The 26,126-nt window shown below is 46.0% G+C and overlaps 1 protein-coding gene across 1 annotated transcript in view; it reads left to right on the top strand.

Moving 5' to 3' along the window:
- LOC118924780 (antigen WC1.1-like) overlaps positions 1-26,126 on the top strand; it is a 47,236-nt gene that overhangs the window by 8,680 nt on the left and 12,430 nt on the right. The window contains 14 exon segments of the mRNA XM_057491278.1: positions 4,389-4,481; positions 4,556-4,870; positions 7,127-7,435; positions 7,527-7,844; positions 13,090-13,182; positions 13,260-13,574; positions 14,611-14,925; positions 21,345-21,659; positions 21,874-21,906; positions 22,305-22,442; positions 22,821-22,934; positions 23,157-23,240; positions 24,246-24,392; positions 25,393-25,548. Of these exon segments, the coding sequence (XP_057347261.1) occupies positions 4,389-4,481; positions 4,556-4,870; positions 7,127-7,435; positions 7,527-7,844; positions 13,090-13,182; positions 13,260-13,574; positions 14,611-14,925; positions 21,345-21,659; positions 21,874-21,906; positions 22,305-22,442; positions 22,821-22,934; positions 23,157-23,240; positions 24,246-24,392; positions 25,393-25,548 (2,745 nt within the window).

The raw sequence follows: 26,126 nt of genomic DNA, 5'->3' as shown, positions 1-26,126 counted from the left end.
TATAGAGTCAGTAACAATGTATTGCCCACATGTGCATAGTGAGCTAGCTGACTAGGCCCAGGTGAGAATCCTGGCCATAGGAACCTTCACTTTATCCACACCACTGAAGCACCCCTCCCATAAGGGCAGCCTGTTCTTTTCCTTGGTCAACAGTGAATCTTGCCTACCTTGCCAATTGTCTTGCCAGTGGGTTTCAGCCCTGGGCAAGTTCACTGTGGAATCAGTGAGGCAGAGGAATGACAATGGAACATTCTTGGGGTGAAAGGGTTTATTAACCAGCTTGTTCTCCCAGCAATAGGTTGAGCACTAGAATTATGTCTGCATCCAACTGTCCGCAGGTCTGTAATCCTCCTTGTCTCTGCCTCCACCCAGAGCACTGGGCAGAGATTTTTATATGGTGACTCAGTCAATAATAGCTTATTGCTTCTGGGTATGGAAGCAGTAGCCTAGCAGCAGGCCAATAACATCATCAAGTAGTTCAGGTTCAAGTGAGGATCCTGGCCATAGGAACTTCCATTTTCCTCACAACCACCTTTGGACCTTGTAATCTGCTCTATTTGATCTTTTCCTCTATCATTCAATCCTTCTTTTTATTATTCTTCCCTTTACTTTCTTTGAAATTATTCCTTTTTTGTTCAATGTAAAGGAATCCTCACTGAATTATTTTTCAGCATTTTTAACTCTTATAGTATAAGCATTTATAGCCATAAATTTCTATGTAATACTTAAGCAATTTCAATGCTTAGAAAAGGAGAAATTTCATTTTCATTTTGAAATATTTTTACTTTATACTTTCTTTTTTGACCCTCAAACAATATGTACATAGATTTTTAAAATATTTCTAAACATACAGAAAAATATTTTTTCTTTTTAGTTTATTTTTAACAATTTCATTATGATTAGAAAATATATGTTATTATTGTTATATTGATTCTTTGATATTTGCTTAGGCTTGTTCTATTAATGATTAGTCAATTTTTGTAAATGTCCCATGTATACTTGATAGAAACATGTACACATTTTATTGTGTGTACAGGACCTAATAGCATGCTAATATATTAGTTCAAATCCTGTAATTTTTTATTGTTTTGCCTGCTTAACCTATCATTTATTGAGATAGATGTGATCTCCTTAGTTCCATCAATCACTGAATTGTACATTTTGAGGCTTTTTATGAGTACATATAAGTTTTGAATTATTATATCTTCATAGGAAATTAAAATAATTTTCATTATTGATTTACTTTCTTGTTCTTAATAATTCTGTGAAGCTTGAAATCCATTCCGTCTTCTATTAATATAAATACCCTCATTCTTAGAACTTTAGTTACACCATATCTATTATCATTATTTCATAATATCTTCTAATTTTTTAATTTACTACTACACCATATTTTTTGGAAGTGTTGATTAATATTCCAAAATGTAGGGATTGCGAACTATACTTTCTTATTAATTATTAAAATTAAATTTCACATGTGGTTAGAGGAATAAGGGGAAAATTGAAGTTCCTATGGCCAGGATGCTCACCTGAACCTAAACTTCTTGATGATGTAATTGGGCTACTGCTAGGCTAATGCTTCCACACCCTAGGCAGTAAGCTATTATTGATTGAGTCACTATATAAAGAGCTCTGCTCAGTTCTCTGAGTGGAGGCAGAGATGAAGGAGGATTACAGACCTGTAGACTGCTGGATGCAGACATGATTCTAGTGCTCGACCTACTGCTGGGAGAATAAAGCCGGGTAATAAACCCTTTTGCGCAGAGAACATTCCATTGCCATTCCTCTGTCTCACTGAATCCATAGTCAACTTGCCCAGGGCTGAAACCTGTTGGCAAGAGAAAGAAATACTCTGAAATTGAATTTAATTATCAGAAAGTTTTTCTCCTATCATGTCATTTTTGATAAATGTTCCATGTACATTTATCATACTGTGAATTCTTTCCTTGCTGCATGCAGTGTTCTAAAGATGTTATTTAGTTAAATGTGTGGATTGTGTTGTTTCACATCTACTGTATTCTTCCTTCTTTTATGCCTGTTTGGTCTGCTATTGAAAAAAGTTATGTTAGTTTCCCCCATTTTGATTGTGAATTTGTCTGTCTCTTCTTTTCATTCTGTCAAGTATTATTCTGTACTCCAAAACTGTGTTTTGACATATATTGGATTTTGGTATCTATAAGATCTTTATTAAGGGCTTGTCCCATTATAATCATGAAAATTCTGTCTTTAACTCAATTAGTGTAACTTGCCTTAAAGTCTATTTTAGTGGTATTGATATATCTGCTCCACTTTCTTATGGTTAATGGTTTACATCATATATACATTTTTTCCATCATTTTACTTTCAACCTTTCTTTGCCCTCATATATAAAGTTAGTATCTTGCAAGCAGAATTCACTTGAATTTTGTTGTTTTATCTAAATTGGCTTTTACTGAAAGTATCTAATCCATTTAATTTAAATGCAATCACTGATATTGTTGGGTTTGTATCTACCATTAACTTTTAATTGACCAACCTGATGTATGGTTTTTTTTCCCTCCAATTTTGTCTTCTTTTGTATTAAACAAGCTCATTACTATTCCAGATTTTCCTCTTTTCCTTTGATTTTCAGCAGCTTTACTAGGTATGGGGTTTTCTCTTTCATGGGGTCCTCTGAGCTTCTTGAATATGTGAGTTATACTTTTCATTCATTCTTAAAAATTCTCAATGACTATCTCTTCAAATGTTGCTTCTACTGCCCTTTCTCTCTCTCTCTCCTCCTCCTCTTCTCTCCTTTCTAGGATTCCTCTAATTCACCATTTCTGTCTTGAGTGCTATCTAAAATTCTTTTAAACCTATTCATTCAATTCTTAATTCTAAACATTTTTACTTTCTGTTCGCATTTATTATTTTGATATATTTTATATACTGGCAATTCTTTATAAAATTCTTTTTTCATTTTTTTCACCTACTCATTCTCTGCATTCTTCTTTTTTTATGAACATATCTATCATAGTTAAAACCCTTTAAAATGCTGATACTAACATCTTTCTCATATGTGCTTCTGTCTCCTCTGATCTTTTTTTCATTTTGTTAATTTGTCATGTAATCCCATCTCTTTACATGCCATGTAACTTTTTATCAAAAAGAAATTATACATGAAAAAATAAGATACTCTAGGTTTATCTTTTGTTCTGCTAGGCAAGTGAGGGAGGGAGTACTGATCACCCAAATATCTAAATACAAACTAGAACTGAGCTGGAACAAGTCTACTTTGCAGTTTTGGTAACAGCTGGGCCACCTCTGACTTTTCTCTGCTCCTGTGGCATGGGCTTTCAAGGATTTCAGCTGAGAAGCTGCATGTTTTGGTAGCTCAGCACCGAAGAGAATGAGGAAATATCTACTCTGCTCTCCAAAATTTTTTTGGTTCTTTGACATCCTGCCCTCCCCAGCTTTTATACTGGGCAAATAATTGAGGAGAAAACCTGCTATGTGAGATTAGCCCTCAAGTCTCCAATTTTGTCACTCCACCAGGTAACCCCAAAGTTAACCCTAAAGTTATGATGGCTTCTCTGTCCCAATAGGAGTCTTCTGCCTTGCCTAAGCCCATTAACCCATGCACTGAATTGGGAAATTCCCTTAGAGAAAAAGCTATAGGTCCTTGGTTAACACAGAAATGATCTCCACTCTTTGGAATTATAACATATTTAATCCATGTTGTGTCCACAAATGTCTAGTACCCTTACTTTCTGTTGTTGTGTTTTGTTTTGGTTTGTTTATATTTTCTGACTTTTCTAGTGGTGCCCAGCAGGACCATTGGCCTGCTGTGAACCCTTCCATCCTTCATAGAAGCAGAACTTCCAGGTTTTATTTTCTAATTCATTTTTACTAAAAGTACAACACTGACAGACATTATTTAACCTCTCTTTAGGTTACTTTTTTGTAAAGGACAGGAAAATAATGTAGTGGGTCTGTCAATACTGTCTGTTCAGGTGCTTTCAGAGAAAGATTATAATCCATTTCTGCTCTGTGGTAGGCTTAAAAATACATGATATTTTTCCCTCAGAGAACAAGTAACTCCAAATTTTGAATAATAACAATTCCTGACATAACATCCCAGTAGAGATAGGATTTGTTTGGGGAGAAAGCAACAGCCTATGATTCGCAGTGAAATCTGGCCAATGTCAGTCAGTCTCATCTGACATCATCTCTCAGGTGAGGTTGCCCAGTCTGCTCAAAGAGAAATACGTTTTGTGAAACTAAGTATGCAGATCTGGAGTCTGAAGCCGAGAACTATAAGTGAAATATTCTGCGGTAAACTGTGGCCTGTCTACAGTTCATTTGTTTTCAGCTTAATTTTTCCTCTTCTTTCCTATTTTTCAACCATATTACTCTGATCACCACTGCAGGAAACCAGACCCAGGCATTGCCCCAGTGCAATGATTCCTTGTCCAACCCAGCAGTCTCTGCAGTCTCAGAGGAGCGTGCTGCCAACTGCTCAGGTAAGGGGCCCTTAGGACCAGAGGGCCCTGTCGGTGCCTGTGAGATGCCCATTGGCCTCACTCTCTCTCCTCAGACAGCAGACAGCTGCGCCTGGCAGACGGGCACAAGCGCTGCGCTGGGAGAGTGGAGATCCTGCACCAGGGCTCCTGGGGCACCATCTGTGATGACCACTGGGGCCTGAGAGGTGCCCGCGTGGTGTGCAGACAGCTGGACTGCGGAGAGGCCCTTGAAGCCACATCCATTGATCACTTTGGGGCAGGATCGGGGCCCATCTGGCTGGACAACGTGAAATGCATAGGCAATGAGTCCCACGTGTGGAAGTGCCCTTCCAAGGGCTGGGGGCAGCACGACTGCTCTCACAGGGAAGATGCAGGAGTCATCTGCTCAGGTATGGTCCATGCATCGTGCCCTGGAGGAGAGAATAGAAAGTTCCAGGGGAACTGGTGCCTGATCATTGGGTAGTAGGGCATGGGTGGGCTAAGGAGGCCTGAGACATCTACCTGTGGCCCGAGTGCACAAAGCACCTGTGGGTGACAGGCTTCATTTACTTTGCCCCTATGAGTCTCAACTGCTATTCTTTCCTTCTCCTGTGGTCTTACCTAACAAAACAGTTTATTCTAGTATCATTCCAGTTATAATCAATCTCCATAATTATTTTTATAATTTAATTTTTGTATTAATGAAATTTGCAAATCACCACATATGCTCCCTTGGTACAGTGAGTCTATCCAAGTGAGGGACAAGAAAGAAGATGTACTTCCATTGGTTGAATTGTTTCTGTATGTGTAGTGAGACACTGTTTTGCACTAAGTTAGTAAGAATAGAGGCACAGGGAATATCATTAAATAAGTCTGAAAAAAATTTATGGATTTGTGCCAAATTGCAAGTCTCCTTTGCAAATTCAGACATACATATTCACAGCTTTTTGGCTAGTAGAACCAGAGAACTATGGAGGCAGTGGTCTGAGTCACAGAACCCCTTTTACTGTTATTTGAAAAGATTCTCCATTTTTTTCTTTCAAAGCATCTGTATACACTCAAAGTTTGGAGGGACCCATAGCCATGCACTAGCAAGTCAATGGTGGAGGTAAAAAATATATATATTAATTAGGGTGTTTCATGGTAAGAGATTATATGGCATATTCCTGACAGCTCAGTGATACAAGAGAATTGCATATGGGGTCATTTGATAGGATTGGGAGTAGGGGGAAAAGCATAATCTTTGAAGAAAGTGGAAGTAGCCAGGGGGTTGGGGGATGACCATGGGAGCTGACGAAGGGCACATGTGGGTTCTCTGAGCAGCACTAAGGGCCCAGCTGCAGTGTGGAGAAGGCTATGTGCCCCCTTAGTGAATTCTGTGTGGAAGGAGAAGAATGAGCTGTAAGACTGACTCAAAGTTGAGGTATGAAAATGGTTAGAATGGTTGAATTTTAAGTAACTTGTCTCAGGACTCAAGACATCTATAGAGCAAGAGACCAGACCAGGACGTATTTGACCGTAATTTTTATTTTGCCTTAGGGGACCATAGTTTTTAACTTTTCTTAGGCGAGGTAGACTTGTATAAATAAATATCCCTCCGAAAAGGCAGTTCCACTTTCTTTGTTTTACCTGGGTCTCACATAAACTTTTCAGAGGGCTTAAAGCTGTCTACTTGTTTCTCTCCTCCACTTTCAGAAGTAAAGCCCCACAAAGATAAGAATATTATTTTATTGTAATTTATATTTCCCTCACTGACCTTTTTCGACAGCACCCTGGCTTCTTATGTTAAGAACCCAAATAGAAGGGGAATGCACAGTTAGCATAGACACCAGATCAAAATACATCAATGACTAGCACTCTTTAGATTTGCTAAAGTGATCAAAAAACTCAGTTATCTTGCATAATCCCACTGAAAACTCTCTCCCAGGCTCATTGACAAATCTGAGGGTTTCAAGGGAGAAGGCTAGGGCCAGCCCCTTGCTCTCCTAGGCCTCTCTCAGCTTTCCTAACAGGCAGACTCATCTCTGGTTGCTTCTTTCACAATTAGCTCACCTTAGAAATTCTGAGAATTTTTCATCAAAAATTATCAGAAAAACAAAATATGTAATCATAAAAGTGGGCTAATTATAATGTCTGTATTTTCCCCCTCAAGCCCTCTGTCTGCCTACAGTTTGGCAAGCACTCCCGGCTCCAGCCCTCAAGATTTTCTTTTTCATCAGTCACTTGAGAATTGGCTCCTGAGAGCCGACCAGAGTTCTAGCCCCAGAAATCTCAGGCTTTCTAACCTTGTTTGGCTGATAGGCCTCTGACCTCTTGAGTCCTATGGCCCTTTTTTATTCTGGGTTAGTCTTGCTCTTCATATCTTTGCACCCAAGTTTGAGTACCCACTATAGTTCATTTCCTTGGGCCCTATAATTCTAGGACCCTAGATAAGGAATTCACATTTCTCACCAACTTCAAAATATATGTTCCTAGGATTTAGCCATTCCAAAAGTGGCCCAGAATCCTTCTGGATGTCTCTTCAGAAACTGGCTCATGGAAATGCAAATCTGACTCTAACTGTGAAGTCCTTTCCCCATGCCCCTCCCACCATTGCCTGTTACATGTTGTTTCCAGTTCTGCCAAGCCATGATCACCAACACTCACTGCTGATTTTTTTCTCTTAGGATTTGTGCGTCTGGTTGGAGGGGATGGGCCCTGCTCAGGGCGAGTAGAACTGCATTCTGGAGAAGCCTGGGCTCCACTGTCCGATGGGAACTTTACGCTACCCAGTGCACAGGTCATCTGTGCCCAGCTGGAGTGTGGCAAGGCCGTGTCTGTCCTGGGGGATGTGCCCTTCAGAGAGTCAGATGGACGAGGCTGGGCGGAACAGTTCAGGTGTGAGGGGCAGGAGCCTGAGCTCTGGGCGTGCCCCCGAGTGCCCTGCCCGGGAGGCACCTGCCGCCATCGTGGGGCTGTTCATGTTGTCTGTTCAGGTGAGAGGCAGAGCAGGACTTTAACCCCCCTGCATCCTCTGCTGGGGCAGAAAACATGAGATGTGGCTGAAATCCAGTCTTCTCCTTCCAGCATACACAGAAGTGCGGCTCATGGCAAATGGCACCTCTCAGTGTGAGGGACAAGTGGAGATGAATATTTTCGGACACTGGAAAACGCTCTGTGCCTCCCACTGGGGTGTGGCCAATGCCAATGTTGTTTGTCGCCAGCTGGGCTGTGGAGTCGCCATCTCTGCCCCCAAGGGAGCACACCCTGCGGACGGAGGCGATCGGATCTGGAAAGCTCGATTTCACTGCTCCGGGGCCGAGTCCTTCCTGTGGAGTTGCCCCGTGACTGCGCTGGGCGCTCCTAACTGTCCACACGGAGACACGGCCTCTGTGATCTGCTCAGGTGAGAGGGAAGGGCGAACTGGTTCTCAGGGGGCGCCTTGAGTGAACCGTCCCTGAGTGTGGAGAGTGCGGAAGAGCGGCTTCAGAAGGGACACGTTTCATGGTGAAATATGGTTCTTCTCATCATTCATTCGTTTTTCAGATCAGGGCAAGAAGTGTTACAAGGAATAATATTTTTTAAATAAATGTTAAATTTAAATATAGTCATAGAGAACAATGTATAAGTAATTGCTGTTTACCTCAGTCACATACCCCAACCCAGACCAACAAAGGGGACACCAACAGCACCCCAGAAGTCACCACTACATCCCACCAATAACCATGCCCTCCTCCCTCCCCAAAGAAAACTGCTTTCCTAACTTCTACTGCCATAGAATATTTTTGTCAATTTTTGAACTTTATATAAAATCATGCAATATGGATTTTTTTATGTGTGTCTAAGTTTTTTGATTCAACATTATGTTTGGGATTTATTCACTCTGTTGTTTATTGCAGCACTTTATTCATTTTTTCTGCTCTAGACCATTCCTTTGAATAATCAATCACATGACTATGCAGTGATCCATTCAACTGATAGTAGAGATTTGAGTTGTTTCCAGTTGACTATTAGAAATATGATGCTACAAACTCCCATCTTGATGATTTTTAGTGCAGATATGCATTTTTATTTTGTGTGCTTAACCTGACTTTTATTTTCACTCTCTTAAATGGTCTAAACTTAGTCATTGATGGTCTTAACTTATTCCTTGATAAGTTGACTTTTCAGTCTTCAAGTATGTCTTATCAACTTTTTCCCACACATTTGATGCTCCTTATATCCTTTTCACAAGGATATATATACCCCAAGATCACAAAAATATTCTCTGAGAGCATTTTATGCAAGTTATTTATCTTTTGCATGTAATTGTACATTCTTTTTAGTATTGATACTGTGTATGGTGTGAGATAAAGGTCAAATTTCATATTTTATATGACTATCTAATAAGCAGAGTGCCTATATGTCTGAGTCTTTTGTCTAGACTCTATTCTGTTGCATTGTATCATTTGTCTATCTTTGCACCACTACCAAACTCTCTTAATTATTGTAACTTTATAGTAAGCCTGGCTAACTTTACTTTAGAAGAATTACTTTAAAGTAACTCCTCCAGCTTTGTTGCTCTTTTTGCCCACTATGTCGGTCATCTACTCATTTGAATGAGTTAAATATTCTTGGTAGAAATTTACAAGCCAATTCTAAAATATTTGTGGAATGGAATGGGCAAAACAAATTTGGGAAAGAACAAATCTAGAAGATAGTTGATTTCAAGACTTACTGTAAAGCATAGTAACCAAGACAGTGTGGTTTTAGAGTAAAGATAGATACATAGACCAATAGAACAGGATAGAGAGTTCACAAATAGACCCAAATATATGTACTATAAGTAGATGTGTATGAAGATGCTGTTATGGACTAATATGGGTCTCACTCACCCCAAACAAAATTTGTATGTTGAAGTCCTAACCCCCAGTACCTCAGAATATGATAACATTTGAAGATAGAGTTTTTAAAGAGTGTGATTAAGGTAAGTGAAGTCATATGGATGAGTCCTAATCCAATATGACTACTATCCTAATAAAAAGAGGAGATTAAGATGCAGACACATATGGAGGGAAGACCATGTGAAGACACAGGGAAAAGACAGCCATTTACAAGCCATGGAGAGAGGCCTAAATAGATCCTTCCCTTATGACCCGCTTGGCAACACCTTGATCTTGGACTTCTAGCCTCCAGGATTATGAAAAAATTAATTTCTATTGTTTAAGCCACTCAGTTTGTGACACTTTGTTATGGCAAACTAATACAGTTATGTTATGGTACTTTATTGTGGCAAACTAATATGGATGCCAACATATTTCAATGAAAGGAGCATAGCCTTTTCAAAAAATTATGTTAGAATAATAGATATCTGTATAGGTAAAATTGAACCACAGCCCTTACTTCATACCATACAAAAAAAAAACTCAAAATGATTACCAACCTAATATAAATTTTAAGTTAATAAACTTCTAAAAGAAACCATTTTCATGATCTTGGGATAGGCAAACATTTCCTAAGATACAAAAGGCTTTAAACACTTTAAAAACTGAGAATTAGAGTTCATCAAACTTTAAAAATTTTGCTCCTTAAAAGTCATCATCAAAAAAATGAAAACAGATTTCATTGATGGGGAAAAATTTGCAGTATGTGTGTTTGATAAAGGATTTATATTGAGAATATGTAAAGAATGCTTACAACTCAAAATTAAGGCAAACCCAGTTTAAAAATGGGCAAAAGATTTGAAGAGACACATCCCAAAAGATGTAAAAATGGCCAATAAGCAAAAACTAAAATATATTCAACATCACTAGTCAAGGAAATTCAAATCACAGAGGAAGGAGAAATGCCACTTCATTAACTAGAATGGCTAAAATTAAAAAGACTTACACTTCCAGTGTGGAGCAATAGAGCTCTCATATATTGCTGGGAGCAATGTAAAGGAAAAGGATACAAACACTTTGAGAAAGCAAGATTTCTTTTTAGTTAAACATAAAATGTTACCCAATAATTCTGCTACTAGATTACCTGAGACAAATGAAAACCTATGTCCACAAGGAAATTTAAGCATTACCATTCATAGTATCTTTATTCACAATAATTAAAAGACATGAACACCCCAAATTTTTATTAACAGAAGAATGAATGGACACATGGTGGTATATTCAGACAGTGGAAGATTTTCAATCATATAAAAGGACAAAAAGCTGATAAATCCAACTACATACAGAAATCCAAAAAATATGCTGAGCAAAAGAAGCCATACAACAATGATACATATTGTATGATTCCATTACATTCTAGAAGACATAAAACTAAACTGTGTGACAGAGGCAGATCTGTTGGCCTGGGTTTACAGTTGAGTGGTGGGGTTTTATTGTCTGCAAAGGCAAGTGGGCAATTTTGGGTTCATGTTCATGCTATATCTTGATTAAAGTGGTGGATTATGTAGGTACATGCATTTGTCAAAACTTGTCAAAATGCACTTTTAATGTAGGTGTATATTATTGCATGAAAAGTAAACCTCAATACATTTGATTTAAATAGTGTTTATTTGTTTCTAGCTGAATTCCACTGGTCAAAAAATACGGTCTTAATGACTTTTCCTTAATTTTTCCTTTGAAAAATTTTTGAAGCTCATTTTTGCTACTGTATACAATCAGGCCTGGTAAATGGCCTACATGCCCTTGAGAATAATGTACATTCTGCAGTTTTCAGGGGCATACTTGTTAAATTATACCACTCATATGTTCTAAATACTGGCTGATTGTTTTTGTTGGCTTGCTCTGTCAGTCACTGAGACGGCCCTTTAAACCCTCACCAGGAGCATCTCTGAAACTCATCAGGCTTCTGCTAAAAGTCACCCAGAGGCTCTTCCAACTTCTGCTGCTGCCTTGTCCAGAAATGATGGTACATGTTTTGGGCTAATGTAAATAAAGATGCTATCAACATTCATGTACAAGTCTCTGTGCAAACATTTTCAGTTCTCTTTAGTACAAGATTAGACGTAGGCAAACAATTCTCTTTCTATCTAGTAGTAGCATTTCTGGGTAACACCATAAGTGTCCTGGTTACTATTGCTACATAACAAGTTTCCCCAAAAAAGTAGCAGCTGAAAACAAAAAATACATTTCATTTTCCTCATGATTTCCTAGGTTAGGAATTTGGAGAAAACTCAAATTGGCAGTTTTCTCTTGGGGTCTCTCATGCAGTTGACTTAGGTATCACCTGGGGCTGGAATCATCTGAAGGCTTAACTGATCCAGATGACTCACTTACATGGAGAGTAAGTGAACATACAGCTTGACCAGACCACCTGCATGCACCCTCTGAGCATGATAGTCTCAACAGAGTCAGATTTCCCCTAAATCAAATGTCCTGAGTGAATCAGGGGTGGGGGGAGCTGCCTGACTCTTCCTACCTACTGCTAAAAATCAAGCTGAGTTATCTTCACTGCATTCTGTGGCTTACAATCAGCACATGAAGGTCAGCCAAGAGTCAAGGGAAGGATGAATAAACCTTCTGGATGCAGTATCAAAGAGTTTGTGGATATGTTTAAAAACCACCACAGGCATATAAAATATCCCACAGTGATTGTACATTTTCTAATTTCTTCTTTCAGTTCTGCCAATTGTGGCTTTACACAGCTAGGACTTAGTAAACACAAAGATTAGAGCTTCTCACTGTGTCTCTTATGACCCTTTTAGTGTTTTCCATTCTTTTGTAGTTCTTTGCTTTGTTCTGTATATTTCCCTCTGATCTCCCATCTTACTATTTCTACCCTATGCCAACCTAATGTTTTGTCACACTCATTCTTTTAGTACTTAGTTCCAGCTATTGAAGTTTTCAGCTCTAGAATTTGTATTTGATTTTTTGTTATAATTTCTCTACCAAGATATGTATTATCTCCTTTAATTCTATAATCATATTAACCATGGTAATCTACACTCACTGCAGGTAAATTCAATAGCTGGGTACCAGGTGAATCTTTCTAAAGTCCCACCTTTCCTCCTGGGTTTCCATGAGATCTATTTTATATGGGTATGATTTAATGCCAGACACTATAGAGGAAAAGTGCAGAAATCATGCAAAGGATTTTATTTTGCTTCCACCAGACCCCAGAGTTTTGAGTAGATTACCTCATTAAGAGGAAATAAACTGATGAGAGCTAGATGTCCATCCCTGTGAACAGTGTACTAACAGTTCACGCTTCCTTCTATGGTACAAGTGTTTGTTTCACAAACTCATCCTCCTTCACTGACCCTGAATTGTATTTTCAGACCCCTGAGCCTGTGAGTCTAGAAAAACCGCTGCTGAGCTTTTGGGGCCACAGCTACAACCTCTGAATTGACAAAGGCCTGAAGGGGAGAGTGGCTCGCCTGCACCCCTTCCTATCTGAGAGTTTGGCTCCAAATATTCTCACTGCCTTGGTATCTACAACACTTTCAAGCAGCATTGCTATAGTCCCACTTTCTCACCCATTCCTACTGCAGTGCGTGGCTTACAACAGAAATTCTGGCCCTGTCAGGAGCAGAATCTCCATAGAAAGGTGAACTGTAAAATTATGATGACATCTCTACTGTTCCAGCTTCCTCTGGGACCCCATCACGAGGTATTGTCTACTTTAACTCAACCTCCTGCCCTCACGCCCTCTGATGGTGCTGCTTCTGCAGGAAACCAGACCCAGGCGTGGCCCCAGTGCAAAGACTCCGCGTCTGACCCAGCGGACTCTGCAGCCTCAGAGGAGAGCACTGCTAACTGCTCAGGTGAGGGCCCCGCCCCACCCGGCCAGAGGGCCCTCTCGGTGCCTGTGAGTTGCCCATCGCCTGGCTCTGTTCCTCAGACAGCAGACAGCTGCGCCTGGCGGACGGGGGCGGGCGCTGTGCCGGGAGAGTGGAGATCCTGCGCCAGGGCCTCTGGGGCACCGTCTGCGATGACCGCTGGGACCTGAGAGACGCCCGCGTGGTGTGCAGACAGCTGGGCTGCGGAGAGGCCATAAATGCCACCGGATCTGCTCACTTCGGGAGGGGCTCGGGGCCCATCTGGCTGGACGAACTAGACTGCGCAGGGAACGAGTCCCACGTGTGGAGGTGCCCTTCGCTGGGCTGGGGGCGGCACGACTGCAGGCACAAGGAGGATGCCGGGGTCGTCTGCTCAGGTCTGCCCGCCGGGCCCACCGCGGGGAGGAGCTGGGGCTGGGCCCAGGGCTGCTGCTGAAGCGCCACAGCAGAGGGTGCCTCCCTGCACAGTGCGTGTCTGTCCAGGGCCGTGGCCACTAGGGGCCTTAGCTCCCCTGGCAGTACCGGTGCTGGCCCTCCTTCAGTGCCTCTCCTGACCCAGTCGTCAGTACCGATGCCATCGGGGGGCAGGGCCCGCTCTTCACTGCCTGTGAGAGGAAAACGGGAGATCCCGTTGCTGTTGAAACGAATGACCGGCTAATCAGTGGCTTTAAACATCACAAACAGATTTGCCCAGGTCCATGGGGAGTCCAACAAGGTGCTCACTGGGCTAAACTCGAGGGGTGGCAGGGCTGCATTCTCTCTGAGTTCCAGGGGGGATGCATTCCCTGCCTTTTCTAGCCTCGCAAGGGCGTGTGCTTGTCTGGCTTGGAGTTGCCTTAATTCCGGTCAAGCTGACAGCGCGGCCTCCCCCTGGCCGCTCCTCCCCCATCCCCTCTCCGTCTGGCGGAAGCTGGGAAAAGTCCACTTGAAGGATAGTGGGTCTAGAATGGAGTTAGATTGCCTCGGCGGGATAATCCCTGACATTCCAGGCTGATCGCACCATCTCCCCTTTCTCACATCTGCAGAGACCCCCCTACCATGTAAGCAACACATGCACGGGCTCCAGGGAGGAGGGTGCAGACACCTTCGGAGTGCACCGTTCTACCAGCTGCCCACTATGCACACTCCGTTTTCCATGCGCCGTCAGAAGTTGTCAGGTAGCAGGGCACAGCTTTCCCTCTGTGCAGAGCGCCCAGGCCAGCGTTCCTTCCGGTTCATATTCCATTACACCTTGGGTGAAATAGACACAAATGGACAGTCGGGTAATGGGGAGACACGTGTCGGTCTTCCCCGCAGCGAGTGCCTCCTCAGCAGAGTCAGTGGAGCAAGTTCACAGTCTCTGGGATGGAGAAAAGCCCAGGGTGCTGAGCAGAATGCTCACTGTGCCCTGTGCTCCCACCCTTTCAATTTTAGAGTTCCTGGCCCTCAGGATGGTGAGCGAGGACCACGGGTGTGCCGGGTGGCTGGAAGTCTTCTACAACGGGACCTGGGGCAGTGTCTGCCACAGCCTCATGGATGCCACGACCGTGTCCATTGTCTGCAGACAGCTTGGCTGTGGGGACAGCGGGATGCTCAGCTCTTCTGAAGTTGACAGGGCTGGTTCTAGACCCCGGTGGGTGGATCAAATCCAGTGTCGGAAAAGTGATTTCTCTCTCTGGCAATGTCCTTCGGATCCTTGGAAATACACCTCATGCTCTGCAAAGGAAGAGGCTTATATCACGTGTGAAGGTGACTTTCCGTCTGTGTCTGTGTGTCCATCCCCAAGATGTAGGATGTTGTGAGTTATATTTTATATTTTCAAATCTCACTGATGAGTTTCAGATAAGACTCCATAATGAATTTTGAATGGTTATTTAGTCCACATGTCCCAATCTTGTTTCAAAAGAAACATGAGGAGACCTGTGCTGATAGCAGTTTACTGAAAAATACCAGGGAGACTGCACTGGTCATGTGGGAGCATGAGTAATATACTGTGATAAACGGTGCGAGGAAATCCTAATTGGTGAGGCGCAGTCAGAGGTATGCCCAACACCTTCAAGTCAGTAAAGGGCTGAGGTGGGATCAGTCCTGATTCTTGCCTCTAAAGCTCATGGTATTTCACTCTGAAATGTGTCTACACCAGTCAGACCTCTTCTCAAGTCAGTCTGATGATCGGTAGTAATGGGAGGGCCCTGTAGGCACAAATTTATTTTCAAGGAGCGGGGACAGAGGAGACACATAGGCACCGCCACCACGGAGCACACAGCACAGGGCTGAAAACACTCATTAGGCAGCAATTCCCAGCGCTGTGAAGATGAGGAAGTGCTCTTCAAGTGTGTGCTGGGGGAAGAGAAGAAATCCTATTCCGAGGGAGTCCTGAAGGAGGGGCAAGAGATCCTTAAAGGAAGAGAGTGGGAAGAGCACGTGGGTCGGTGTAGACCCTGAGGAAGGAGGAAGCAGGGTGCACTTGGGGCAAGGAGAAATTCCATGAGGGCCAGAGCAGGGAGAGGATGAGGAGAGCGCTCTGGACACCCCGGGGCGGGGAGCAGGGCCGGAGACCCTCGCAGGCAGCACCCGGGAAACAGTCCTGTTAAGGGGGAACCTGTTTGTCTCTGGACCGGGGCATCATGGGAACTGCCGGAGGTCAGGTACCTCGTGTTCCCACACCTTTCTGCTCCACCCGGCCTCTGCCCAGAGGCCCTGGGACCCCAGTCCCGGCTGGTGCCCCATCCTCTCACCTGTCCCCTTGCCTCTCTGTGCTTCTCTGCTCCTCTCACGCCTCTCGCCCAAATCTTCTGTGCAGCCCGCTGGGATTGGGAGCCCACCACCGCCAAACTCCTCATCACCTCAAGCCCCTTCACTGTCATGCTGGCTCCAACGCCTGACTTCCGCTTGAAAACACTGGTTCCCCACCAACCACAGGCGGCGTGCTTCCGTCAGCACACTTGTCTCTGCCGGGATGGGAGAGGGGATCCTTGCTAAGTCGTCATTGCCAGCACTCCTCCTCTGTTTCTTCTCAGCATCAGGACCTTGAAACTCCCCACGAGGCAATCCCAGCCCCTACTTCTGCTTGGTGCTGTCATCACCCGCCTTCTTGTCTCCCCGCCTAGTCCATCGGGGACTGAGCACCAGCCTGCCGGCTCTCATCCCTGCCTCACTGCTGGAGCCACCAGGAGCCCCGTCACCACCCTTACGACACCTGAGACCCCATCTTGCCCCTTGGTTCACTGCGTTCCTGTTTCTAAGCACCTTCCTGCCTTTCACCCTCTTGCTGCGTTCACGCTACACACCCTCAGCAACTGTGCAGGTGCATCTTGACTGCTACGCACCAACCCTCTCCGAGGCCTCTGTCCTAATGGCTCATGACCACTAAGGCCAGTTTCCACTAACTTTATATATTTATTTATCTAATTTTGGTGTCATTAATCTACAATTACATGAGGAACATTATGATTTCTAGCCTCCCCCCATCACCAAGCCCCCCCCAACAAACCCCATTACAGTCACTGTCCATCAGTGTAGTAAGATGCTGTACAGTCACTACTTGTCTTCTCTGTGTTGCACAGCCGTCCCTGTGCACTCCCCCCACATTATACATGCTAATCATAATGCCCCCTTTCTTCCCCCCCTTATCGCTCCTTTCCCACCCATCCTCTCCAGTCCCTTTCCCTTTGGTAACTGTTAGTCCATTCTTGGGTTCTGTGAGTCTGCTGCTGTTTTGTTCCTTCAGTTTTTTCTTTGTTCCTATACTCCACAGAGGAGTGAAATCATTTGGTACTTGTCTTTCTCTGCCTGGCTTATTTCACTGAGCATAATACCCTCTAGCTCCATCCATGTTGTTGCAAATGGTAGGATTTGTTTTCTTCTTATGGCTGAATAATATTCTATTGTGTATATGTACCGCATCTTCTTTATCCATTCATCTACTGATACTTAGGTTGCTTCCATTTCTTGGCTATTGTAAATAGTGCTGCGATAAACATAGGGGTGCATCTGTCTTTTTCAAACTGGGCTCCTGCATTCTTAGGGTAAATTCCTAGGAGTGGACTTCCTGGGTCAAATGGTATTTCTATTTTGAGCATTCTGAGGAATCTCCATAGTGCTTTCCACAATGGTTGAACTAATTTACATTCCCACCAGCACTGTAGGAGGGTTCCCCTTTCTCCACAACCTCACCAACATTTGTTGTTGTTTGTCTTTTGGATGGTGGTGATCCTTACTGGTGTGAGGTGATATCTAATTGTGGTTTTAATTTGTATTTCTCTGATGACTAGTGATGTGGAGCATCTTTTCATGTGCCTGTTGGCCATCTGAATTTCTTCTTTGGACAACTGTCTGTTCAGCTCCTCTGCCCATTTTTTAATTGGATTATTTGCTTTTTGTTTGTTGAGGTGCGTGAGCTCTTTATATATTTTGGATGTCAAGCCTTTAACGGATCTGCCATTTACGAGTATATTCTCCCATACTGTAGGATACCTTTTTGTTCTACTGATGGTGTCCTTTGCTGTACAGAAGCTTTTCAGCTTGATATAGTCCCACTGGTTCATTTTTGCTTTTGTTTTCCTTGCCCAGGGAGATTGTTCATAAAGAGGTCGCTCATGTTTATGTCCAAGAGATTTTTGCCTGTGTTTTTTTCTAGGAGTTTTATGGTTTCATGACTTACATTCAGGTCTTTGATCCATTTCAAATTTACTTTTGTGTATAGGGTTAGACAATGATCCAGTTTCATTCTCTTACATGTAGCTGTCCAGTTTTGCCAACACCAGCTGTTGAAGAGGCTGTCATTTCCCCATTGTATGTCCATGGCTCCTTTATCGTATATTAATTGACCATATATGTTTGGGTTAGTATCTGGACTCTCTTCCTGTTTGACTGGTCTGTGGGTCTGTTCTTGTGCCAGTACCAAATTGTCTTGTTTACTGTGGCTTTGTAGTAGAGCTTGGAGTTGGGAAACGAGATCCCCCCCCACTTTATTCTTCCTTCTCAGAATTGCTTTGGCTATCTGGGCGTCTTTGGTGGTTCCATATGAATTTTAGAATTATTTGTTCCAGTTCGTTGAAGAATGCTGTTGGTAATTTGATAGGGATTGCATTGAATCTGTAGATTGCATTGTGCAGGATGGCCATTTTGACAATATTAATTCTTCCTAGCCAAGAGCATGGGATGAGTTTCCATTTGTTAGTGTTCTCTTTAATTACTCTTAAGAGAGTCTTGTAGTTTTCAGGGTATAGGTCTTTCACTTCCTTGGTTAGGTTTATTCCTATTTTTTTCTTTTTGACATAATTGTGAATGGAATTGTTTCCCTGATTTCTCTTTCTGCTAGTTCCAGTTTCCACTAACTTTTCATCCCCACGTTGGGGCCCAATCTTTTCCTCATTCAGTTTTTCTTACTTTCTATTCTCCTACTATCTACACATTGTTTCCTTGGTCAAGTCAGAGAATATGAGCCAACACTGTAATCATTCCCCTGCAACTGCCCTCAACTCCCTCACTGCTTCTTCATCTGCCTCACCTGCCAAATTCAGTCCTCGGCAAGGTCAGCTGCCTAAGGAATCCCTCCCGTGCTGGACTAAAGGAAAGTCAGAAGGGAGCACACGGTCCTGTCACAAGGTGCCTCCTGAATCCAGGGGCACCATCCGCACTGTGCACCCCACAGGGCCCCATCATTCCCATGGGAATCTCCAGCATGTGTGCTTGCCCTCTCTTTTAAGTTAGTTTTTACACATTTTCTGCTCTCGCAACAATGTCTACACCTGATCCCCACCGACCATTCCCTTACTGAGAAATGGCAAGAGTCAGCCTGAACAGCTTGCCTTCACGCTGCCAAATCCTCTGGCTCAGGGTTGCATGCAGACACCACCCTTTCTGGCCTCCAGGTCAGAGGCCACAGTTCTCATTAGACCAGCTCTTCCACGTGGGCTGCAGCACCTAATGGCGCCTCCTTGTCGACATCTCACACCCCAGTGATGCCTGTTTCCTGGCACTGCACACTCACCCCACCAAGGTTCATGTGGGCTGGGACCTCTCACGCCCTAGAAACCAGGAACAAACGCAGTTTTCTTTGATCCTCCTGCCCCCTGGCTGCTCCCTTCCATCTCCCCTCCCATCCACGACCACATTTCCAGAAGCATGGTCCATGGTCCTTGCTATCCCCACAGCTGTGTGTCTCCTGCTGCTCTGAACACACGCAGGACAGTGCTCGTGGCCAGCGTCCTCGGAACGGGTGAGGACCCAGTAGGCTTCAGTCTCCTCCTTATCGCTGACCTTTCAGCAGCGCCCAGCAGGTGACCCCTCTTTCTTCTCCATGGTTTTTCCTCCCGACGGCCACGGTCCCTCCTGACATTCCTATTCCTCCTCATTGCCGGTTGCTCTGACCCCTCTGGGGTAGCGGCCCTGAGCTCAGCCTTTGGGTCTCACACTCCCAGCGCTCCCATCACACTAACTGCCATTTCTCCCCAGAACCACCCCCAAACCCCCGACCAAGGCCCTCCACGAACCACAGCTGTGCAGGGACAACTCCCGAATATGTACGTTCACCACTCATTTTTGCCTCTAACTCAAAACCCATCTATCCCGTTCCTACGTGGCAGCTCCACGTGAGCGTCAGTGGCCAACTTAAGTCCAAGGAGGATGTCTGTCCCCCTCCACATTCCTGCCCCTTGCTTCGCTCCCCACCACATTCCTCACTGTGGGAAATGTCACTGCCACTCCTCAGCCACCTAAGCTCAACACACAGGACTCATGCTTCATGTCTCCCCTCCCTGGCTCACTTCCAGCGCAACAGCAAGTCCTGTTGGCCTGACGTCCACTGTGTCCTCTTCCTTCCCACCTGTCATCGTCACTGCCACCTCGTCCAGGAAAGATCACCACCTCCCTGGATTATTCCAACTGTACCAGTGGGCACCTAGGACCCGTCTTTCTCTCCTATATGTATCTTTCTCTGTCACTCAGTGTGAAGTTTTAAAACTCAGTTTGTGTCTTGTTTTCTGTGTATAAACTAGGTGCTTTCCTACCCAAGCTGAGATACAATGCACATTTCTCACCTTGTTGCCAAGGCCATCACGATCTGTCCCCCGCTCCCCTCTCTGCCCTCCTCTCACACCACCTTCCACACAGTTGGTTTGTACATTGACTGTTCATGAAACCGGCTGACAGGAGGCATGTAAGGGGGACACACGTGTCTACCTTCAGGCCTCAGTTCCTCACCAGACAGATAGTAATGGTTCTTCCCGTGAGCCATCTGTGCGTGTTCTCAGCACCTTGTTACTAGCTGTTCCCTCCTCTAAATATTTGGCAGGTATTTTAAGGAAAGGAGGGGTAGTCACACCTGTTAATAGATATGAGTCCACCAGGGAAATGAGAACTGCCAAGTGCCCATGAGAGGTCATTGTATGCCACTGACTGTCTAACAAGAACCCTTCTGATGGGGGCGTGTTTGGGTGGATAGTAGGCCCCAGAATGGAAGTCTCAGAGAAGGTGTTGGTGAAAGTACACCGGCCTTCTGAGAAGCTGTGAAGGCTAAAGAGTGAGAAATAAGGTGCTGGAGATGTCCTGCATGCTGGAAGTTGTTATTAAATTAAGGGGCGGATTACTGTTTTAGTGATTAGCAAGAATCTAAAGGAAGTAGATTTCTCTTGTTTTTTTTTCATCAATTCGTTCATTCCGTAAGTACGTACTGCACGCCCGCCCACAACGTTCATGGAGGATTCTCAATGCCCGAATGAATGAGTAAGTGTGCCAGGCACAGGGCTCTCGGCAGTCATAGAGGGAAAGGAGCTCTCCTTCAGGGTGTGTGTGTGTGTGTGTGTGTTTTGGGAATGTGCGGAGTGACAGACAAGTAAAGAGATGAAACCCTGTCAGCTGGTGAGAAGAGCTAGGATCCAGGGAACCGTCCATAACTCGGCCCCCTAGGTGGTCATGAAGCCCGTGTTTTCACTTGTCCGTGGGACTGAACCAGGGGCCTTAGGAAGCCTTGTTTGGGACAAGACACCCCAGGTGTCCCTGACGCAGCGCTGCCCCTCGGTCAGCTTCCGCAGAAAGGAGAGCCCAGAGCTGACCCGCGGCCGCCCCCTGCACAGGTACACCAGCCCGCCCTCCTCCCCGCCGGCGCCCAGGGGCTCCGTCGCCCACCCCAGGGGAGGTAAGAGAGGGCGTTGGTGTCTTTCCAGACAAAGACAAGCTGCGACTCAGCGGGGGAGACTCGGCGTGCGCGGGACGCGTGGAGGTGTGGCACGCCGGCTCCTGGGGCACCGTGTGCGACGACTCCTGGGGCCTGGCCGAGGCCGAGGTGGTGTGTCAGCAGCTGGGCTGTGGCTCTGCCCTGCACGCCCTGCCGCAGGCAGCCTTTGGCCCAGGAAACGGGAGCATCTGGCTGGACGAGGTGCAGTGCGGGGGCCGTGAGCCCTCCCTGTGGGCCTGCTCAGCGCAGCCCTGGGGCCAGAGCGACTGCAAACACGAGGAGGACGCCGGGGTGCGTTGCTCCGGTGAGTGGGGCCCAGGCTGCTGGGGCCGCGGGCCAGCGCCGGGTTGCCTGAGGCCCGGCCCAGACGCCCCTGCTGTGTGGGGCGCTGCCTCCCGGGCAGGCGAGTGTCTGGTCTCTTGGCGTCTGGGGGAGCAGTATGTGCAGGTGGTGGGCGGGCACGTGTGCCCCTGCCCCCAGCTCCTAGCGTGGCCCCCCTCTCCTTCTCTCCTCTGCAGGGGAGAGGACAACGCTTCCCCCGACCCGGCCAAGTAAGTGGTTCTGCTCTGAGCCCCGGGAGCAAGTAGGCTCACATGTTTTCCGGGACCTGCTATAAATTCAATGATAGAATCTACATATTTCTGGCAAAATTAACCATATCCGTATAGGAAGGGTCTAGTGATCCCATGTTTGCAGTCCTATAGAGTGGGGCAGGTGGATGCCCCAAGCTGACACCTTTCAGTTAATAACAATCCTGGCAAACCAGACTCAGAGGGCATTTACCACACTTGGGGCAGGACCTGGGTCAGTGCGCCCGTGGGGTCCCGCAGCCTCGCTGTATCTGAACGCTGACTTCATGGCCTTGGGGGCTCAGCGGGCGGCCAGGATAAGAGGGGCTCTCCTGTGCCTCTGAGCCCCCTGAAGGCTCCTGGTCCCCTTCTCTCCGCAGACACCAGGTCAGGCTCAGCTGCTGTCGCTGGCATCCTCTCCCTTCCTGGGACCCTCTGCATCATCCTGGGGGCGCTTCTCCTCCTGGTCCTCACCATCCTGGGGATCCAGCTGCACCGGGGCAGGGCAGAGCGCCAAGGTGGGCCTTAGGGATGCCAAATGGTCTGCAAAGGAGTGGGGAGGGTACGGAGCCAGGTGTGCTATCAAGAAAAGTCTCCATCCTCATCACCTGGCACAACTCCACCTGGTCTACAGTAGCCTTCAAGGTTTGGAAGAACTGACCCCTTGGTCCCAGGCTGAATGTGTGGTCTGTCAAAACTGGTGCTTCCACTGGGAACAGTGTCAGTAGAAATTGACAGGAGGATCAAGATCCGGGTCAGAAACCTAGTTCTGTTCCCAAAGGGCACAAGTCTCAGAAGGGGGCCCAGCAGCCCTGAGGGGCTCTGAAGGGTGAGCTCAGCAAGCACCAAAGCTGAGGTGCACTGGTAAAGGGAGCCCTGCCAGGGCCCTGTCTAAGCTTACGCCGCTTTCCCTGCCTTATCTGCTTTTGAAGATGCCATGGGTGAGGCCTTGTACCAGGAGATTGATTACCTCGTACAACCAGAGAAGGTGGACCTGGTAGACAGCCCAGGTATGCCATCCGCCGGCCCCGGTGTGCGTGCAGTACCTGTGGGTGGTCATCAGCAAGGACAGACCCAGCCTGCAGCCTCCCCCACACAGTCAGCACCCCCTGGGCAGCTGCCCCAAGCCTCTCTGCAATTCTGAGCCTCAAGGTGTCTCCTGAACTGTGGCCCAGGGCCTCCTACCGTGGGAAAGCTTGTTCTTCCGTCTGGGCTGTGTTTCTCCCCACCAGGTCACCTGTCCAATGACTCAGTGACTAGGCTGCCGTATTACACAGGGGACAGGGAGGAAGATGGAGACCCTGAACCTTTCCCAGGTAGGTGTGTGGGTGGGGGGTGCCGAGGGGAAATAGGACCCTCCCCTGGGAACTCCCCCTGTGATCTGATGGGAGGGAGGTCTTCTCTCCAGTTCACAGCAAGTTTTCCTCTCTCTGCCCATCTGTGACCTCGGAAAGGGGAGGTTCAGGCTCAGTTCCCTGAATCCACAGCTGCTCCTGTTCAGTTACACATGTTCGTCTAGTGTACTTTTATGGATTCAATGACAATGCTTTCGTTTTTTAGAGGTAACATCTGAAATTGATGATCTGGCAAATTCTGTAGCCAGGGAAGTCATTGGGAAGCATGGCTGGACCCTGGGATAGTGTGATATTTGGATCATTTCATGGGTTATGTGTAGACTGAGACAGAAATCTTGATGCTGCTAAGCCCTGGAATGTGTGGAGGGCCAGGTGCCTGTGCTCATCAATTGCCAGAAGCTCTTTTTACGAGGGACCTAAGAGAGGAGACTGTCCCCCTGGATCTTCTCCAGATGGTTAAGATGGGCAGCATTTAGGAAGAGGCCTGTGCAGGGGTGCCAGGAGATTGGCGTTGAAGTCAACTGGGCTCTAGAGTGGATAGAATGCCAGGCCTCCTGTGACTGGGACTCCTGGCATCTGCTGTCTCTGGTGCAGGATGCCCAGCTTGTGTCTGCCTGCCAGCTCCGTGTCTCCCACAGCTGCAGAGCCCTGGTGCACAGCCTGGCTTCTCTGGGTCCTGATTCCTCCTCCCTCCGTCACTGATCTGTGCATATTGTGTTACAACACTGCCCCTGTGCTTGAAAATAGCACCTGAAACTCACAGCAGAACAGCTCTGCTTGATGCTTTGGTATGAGAGGCCGGGCTGGAAAAATACGTAGGAGTAATTTGAAGATTTACGTGATTTCTGAGAATGTTGCAATCAAATGCTTGCCTTTGATTTTCCAGCTAGTAGCATCTCTGCCCTGGAAGGGACCCGAAACATCCCCTAGCCAATCACATTTTCTGTCCCCCTTGTCTGGTTTCAGAGCCTCCAGGACTGCATGACAGTGCCACAGGGGATGGTTACGATGATGTTGACGTGTTACCCATTCCTGAAATTCCTCCTTCCCCTGGAATGAGTAAGAATTATTTTTTCTCAGGAGAGGGAGGTAGTGCCAGGTATTCCCCGACAGGTGAGTGGGCACCTCTGTGTCCAGTCGCCTTACTTCCTTGTCACGGAGAAGAGGTATTTGGACCCATCAATGCTCACTTGTTCTTTACTGTCAGCCCCATATCCCTGATGAGATCAGCTCTTCCCTGTCCCTGGCATACTGTAGCTATTTCATCTCTCCTGAGAGGAGAAACATTGTGTCCTCTGCGTCCACATCCACCATCAGTTGGATGCAGACGTGTATGAGTTGCAGAGGCTATGTTCCCATTTCTCATGCCCAGATTGAGATACATGTTCTGACAGTAATGCGGGGCTCTTTCAGTTGTGGGAGGTATTCTGGAAAGTTTTTAAGAATCAATTTAATGTAAATTTGTGAACTCTAAGGACTTGTTTTGGGGGAACCATGTAAGCAAATGTTTAACATTGACATTACCCGCTGTTATTGCAGCATGTGCAAGGAACTCCATTAGAGTCACAAGTCAGCACAAGGAGGAAGCTCAGAGACAGTTTTCTCTCACTGTTTCAAATGACAGACAGAGATCGTCATTGCCTAGGACTGGGCTTTCTGCTTCTGTGTGAGCATGTGGTCCCCGGGGAGCAGGAGACTGGGATGTGGGTGAGCCGCTCCTTTGTGGCATCTGGCCGAGGACCCAGATTGTTCCCTTGAGTGCTTTTAGGTCCGGCTTGATCGGTTATTGAGGAGCTGAGGGTTGGTGATGTGAGGTGCTCTGTGGAGGTCATCTCCTGCCTCCATTCCTTAGGACGCCACAGCAGACCGGTGCGCAAGGGAGTGTTCACGTCTCTTTCCCCTCCTTGCCATTACTGGTCCATCGCCTTTCCCATTGTTAAGATGAAGACAATACTTTGCACAGCACAGCTGAGTCACTGTGGAGTAGCTTTGTCTAGACTTTCAGACAAGCTCTGGGTCCCCACACGTATTTTGTCCCCACTTAGTACTCAGCTCACCAAAGGACTATGGCCCTTCGTCCCCGCGGACACCACAATTCTCCTGACTGTTTCAGGCACGTCTCTGCAGTGTCCCAGGGAAGCTGTCAGCTCCAGCCTGGGAGAGCAGGGATCCTCGCTGGTGCTGGGAGAAGAGGACCCTGGGTATGATGACGCTGATCTTAGCACCGTGTAGTGCCACATGGAGCAAATGACTCTTCAAGGAGTCCTTCGTGACACTGTTTCTCAAATAAATGAAAATCCTGTCTTCCTCCTTGTTGCAACGTTTTATATGTACCTGTGATGAAAAGGATTCTTCACAATAAACACTCTGAGCTTCACAGATGAATTCTGGCCTCATTAGCATCTATATTCACCCCCACTGGCCTTGGAAAGTGCTGTCTTCAAAGCACCCCTTTCCCCAGGTGAAACCTCAGGTGAAAAATCAGCGTTCTCTCTTCCTGGTTAGTAAGCTCATCCTTCCTTTAGATGGAGAGAAGTCCATGCTTTTCTTGACTAGCATACAACTCTGTAGTCTGGCTCTGAACTCATGCTTACTCTAGGGAGAGAAACTCAAAACGTGTAACTAAATATTCCAAATCCTGCCCATCTTCTACTAAAACCTGCACGTGAGGTTCAAGGTGATCAGGGGGTTGTCAGGCCGAAGGGTAGTGGATGCAGCTGGATGCAACTCCTGTCCTTTTGCCGAATTTTTGTAGAATATTATTACAAAAATCCACTACAGCTGACTTTGAACATCACAGGGATTTAGAGGCAATGGCTGCCTGTGCAGTTGAAAATCCATGTATTT

This window comes from Manis pentadactyla, chromosome 14 (genome assembly GCF_030020395.1).
Source record: "Manis pentadactyla isolate mManPen7 chromosome 14, mManPen7.hap1, whole genome shotgun sequence".
Classification (NCBI taxonomy): Eukaryota; Metazoa; Chordata; class Mammalia; order Pholidota; family Manidae; genus Manis; species Manis pentadactyla.
The sequence above is the reverse complement of the archived record's forward strand: the minus strand, read 5'-3'. Positions and strand labels throughout refer to the sequence as shown.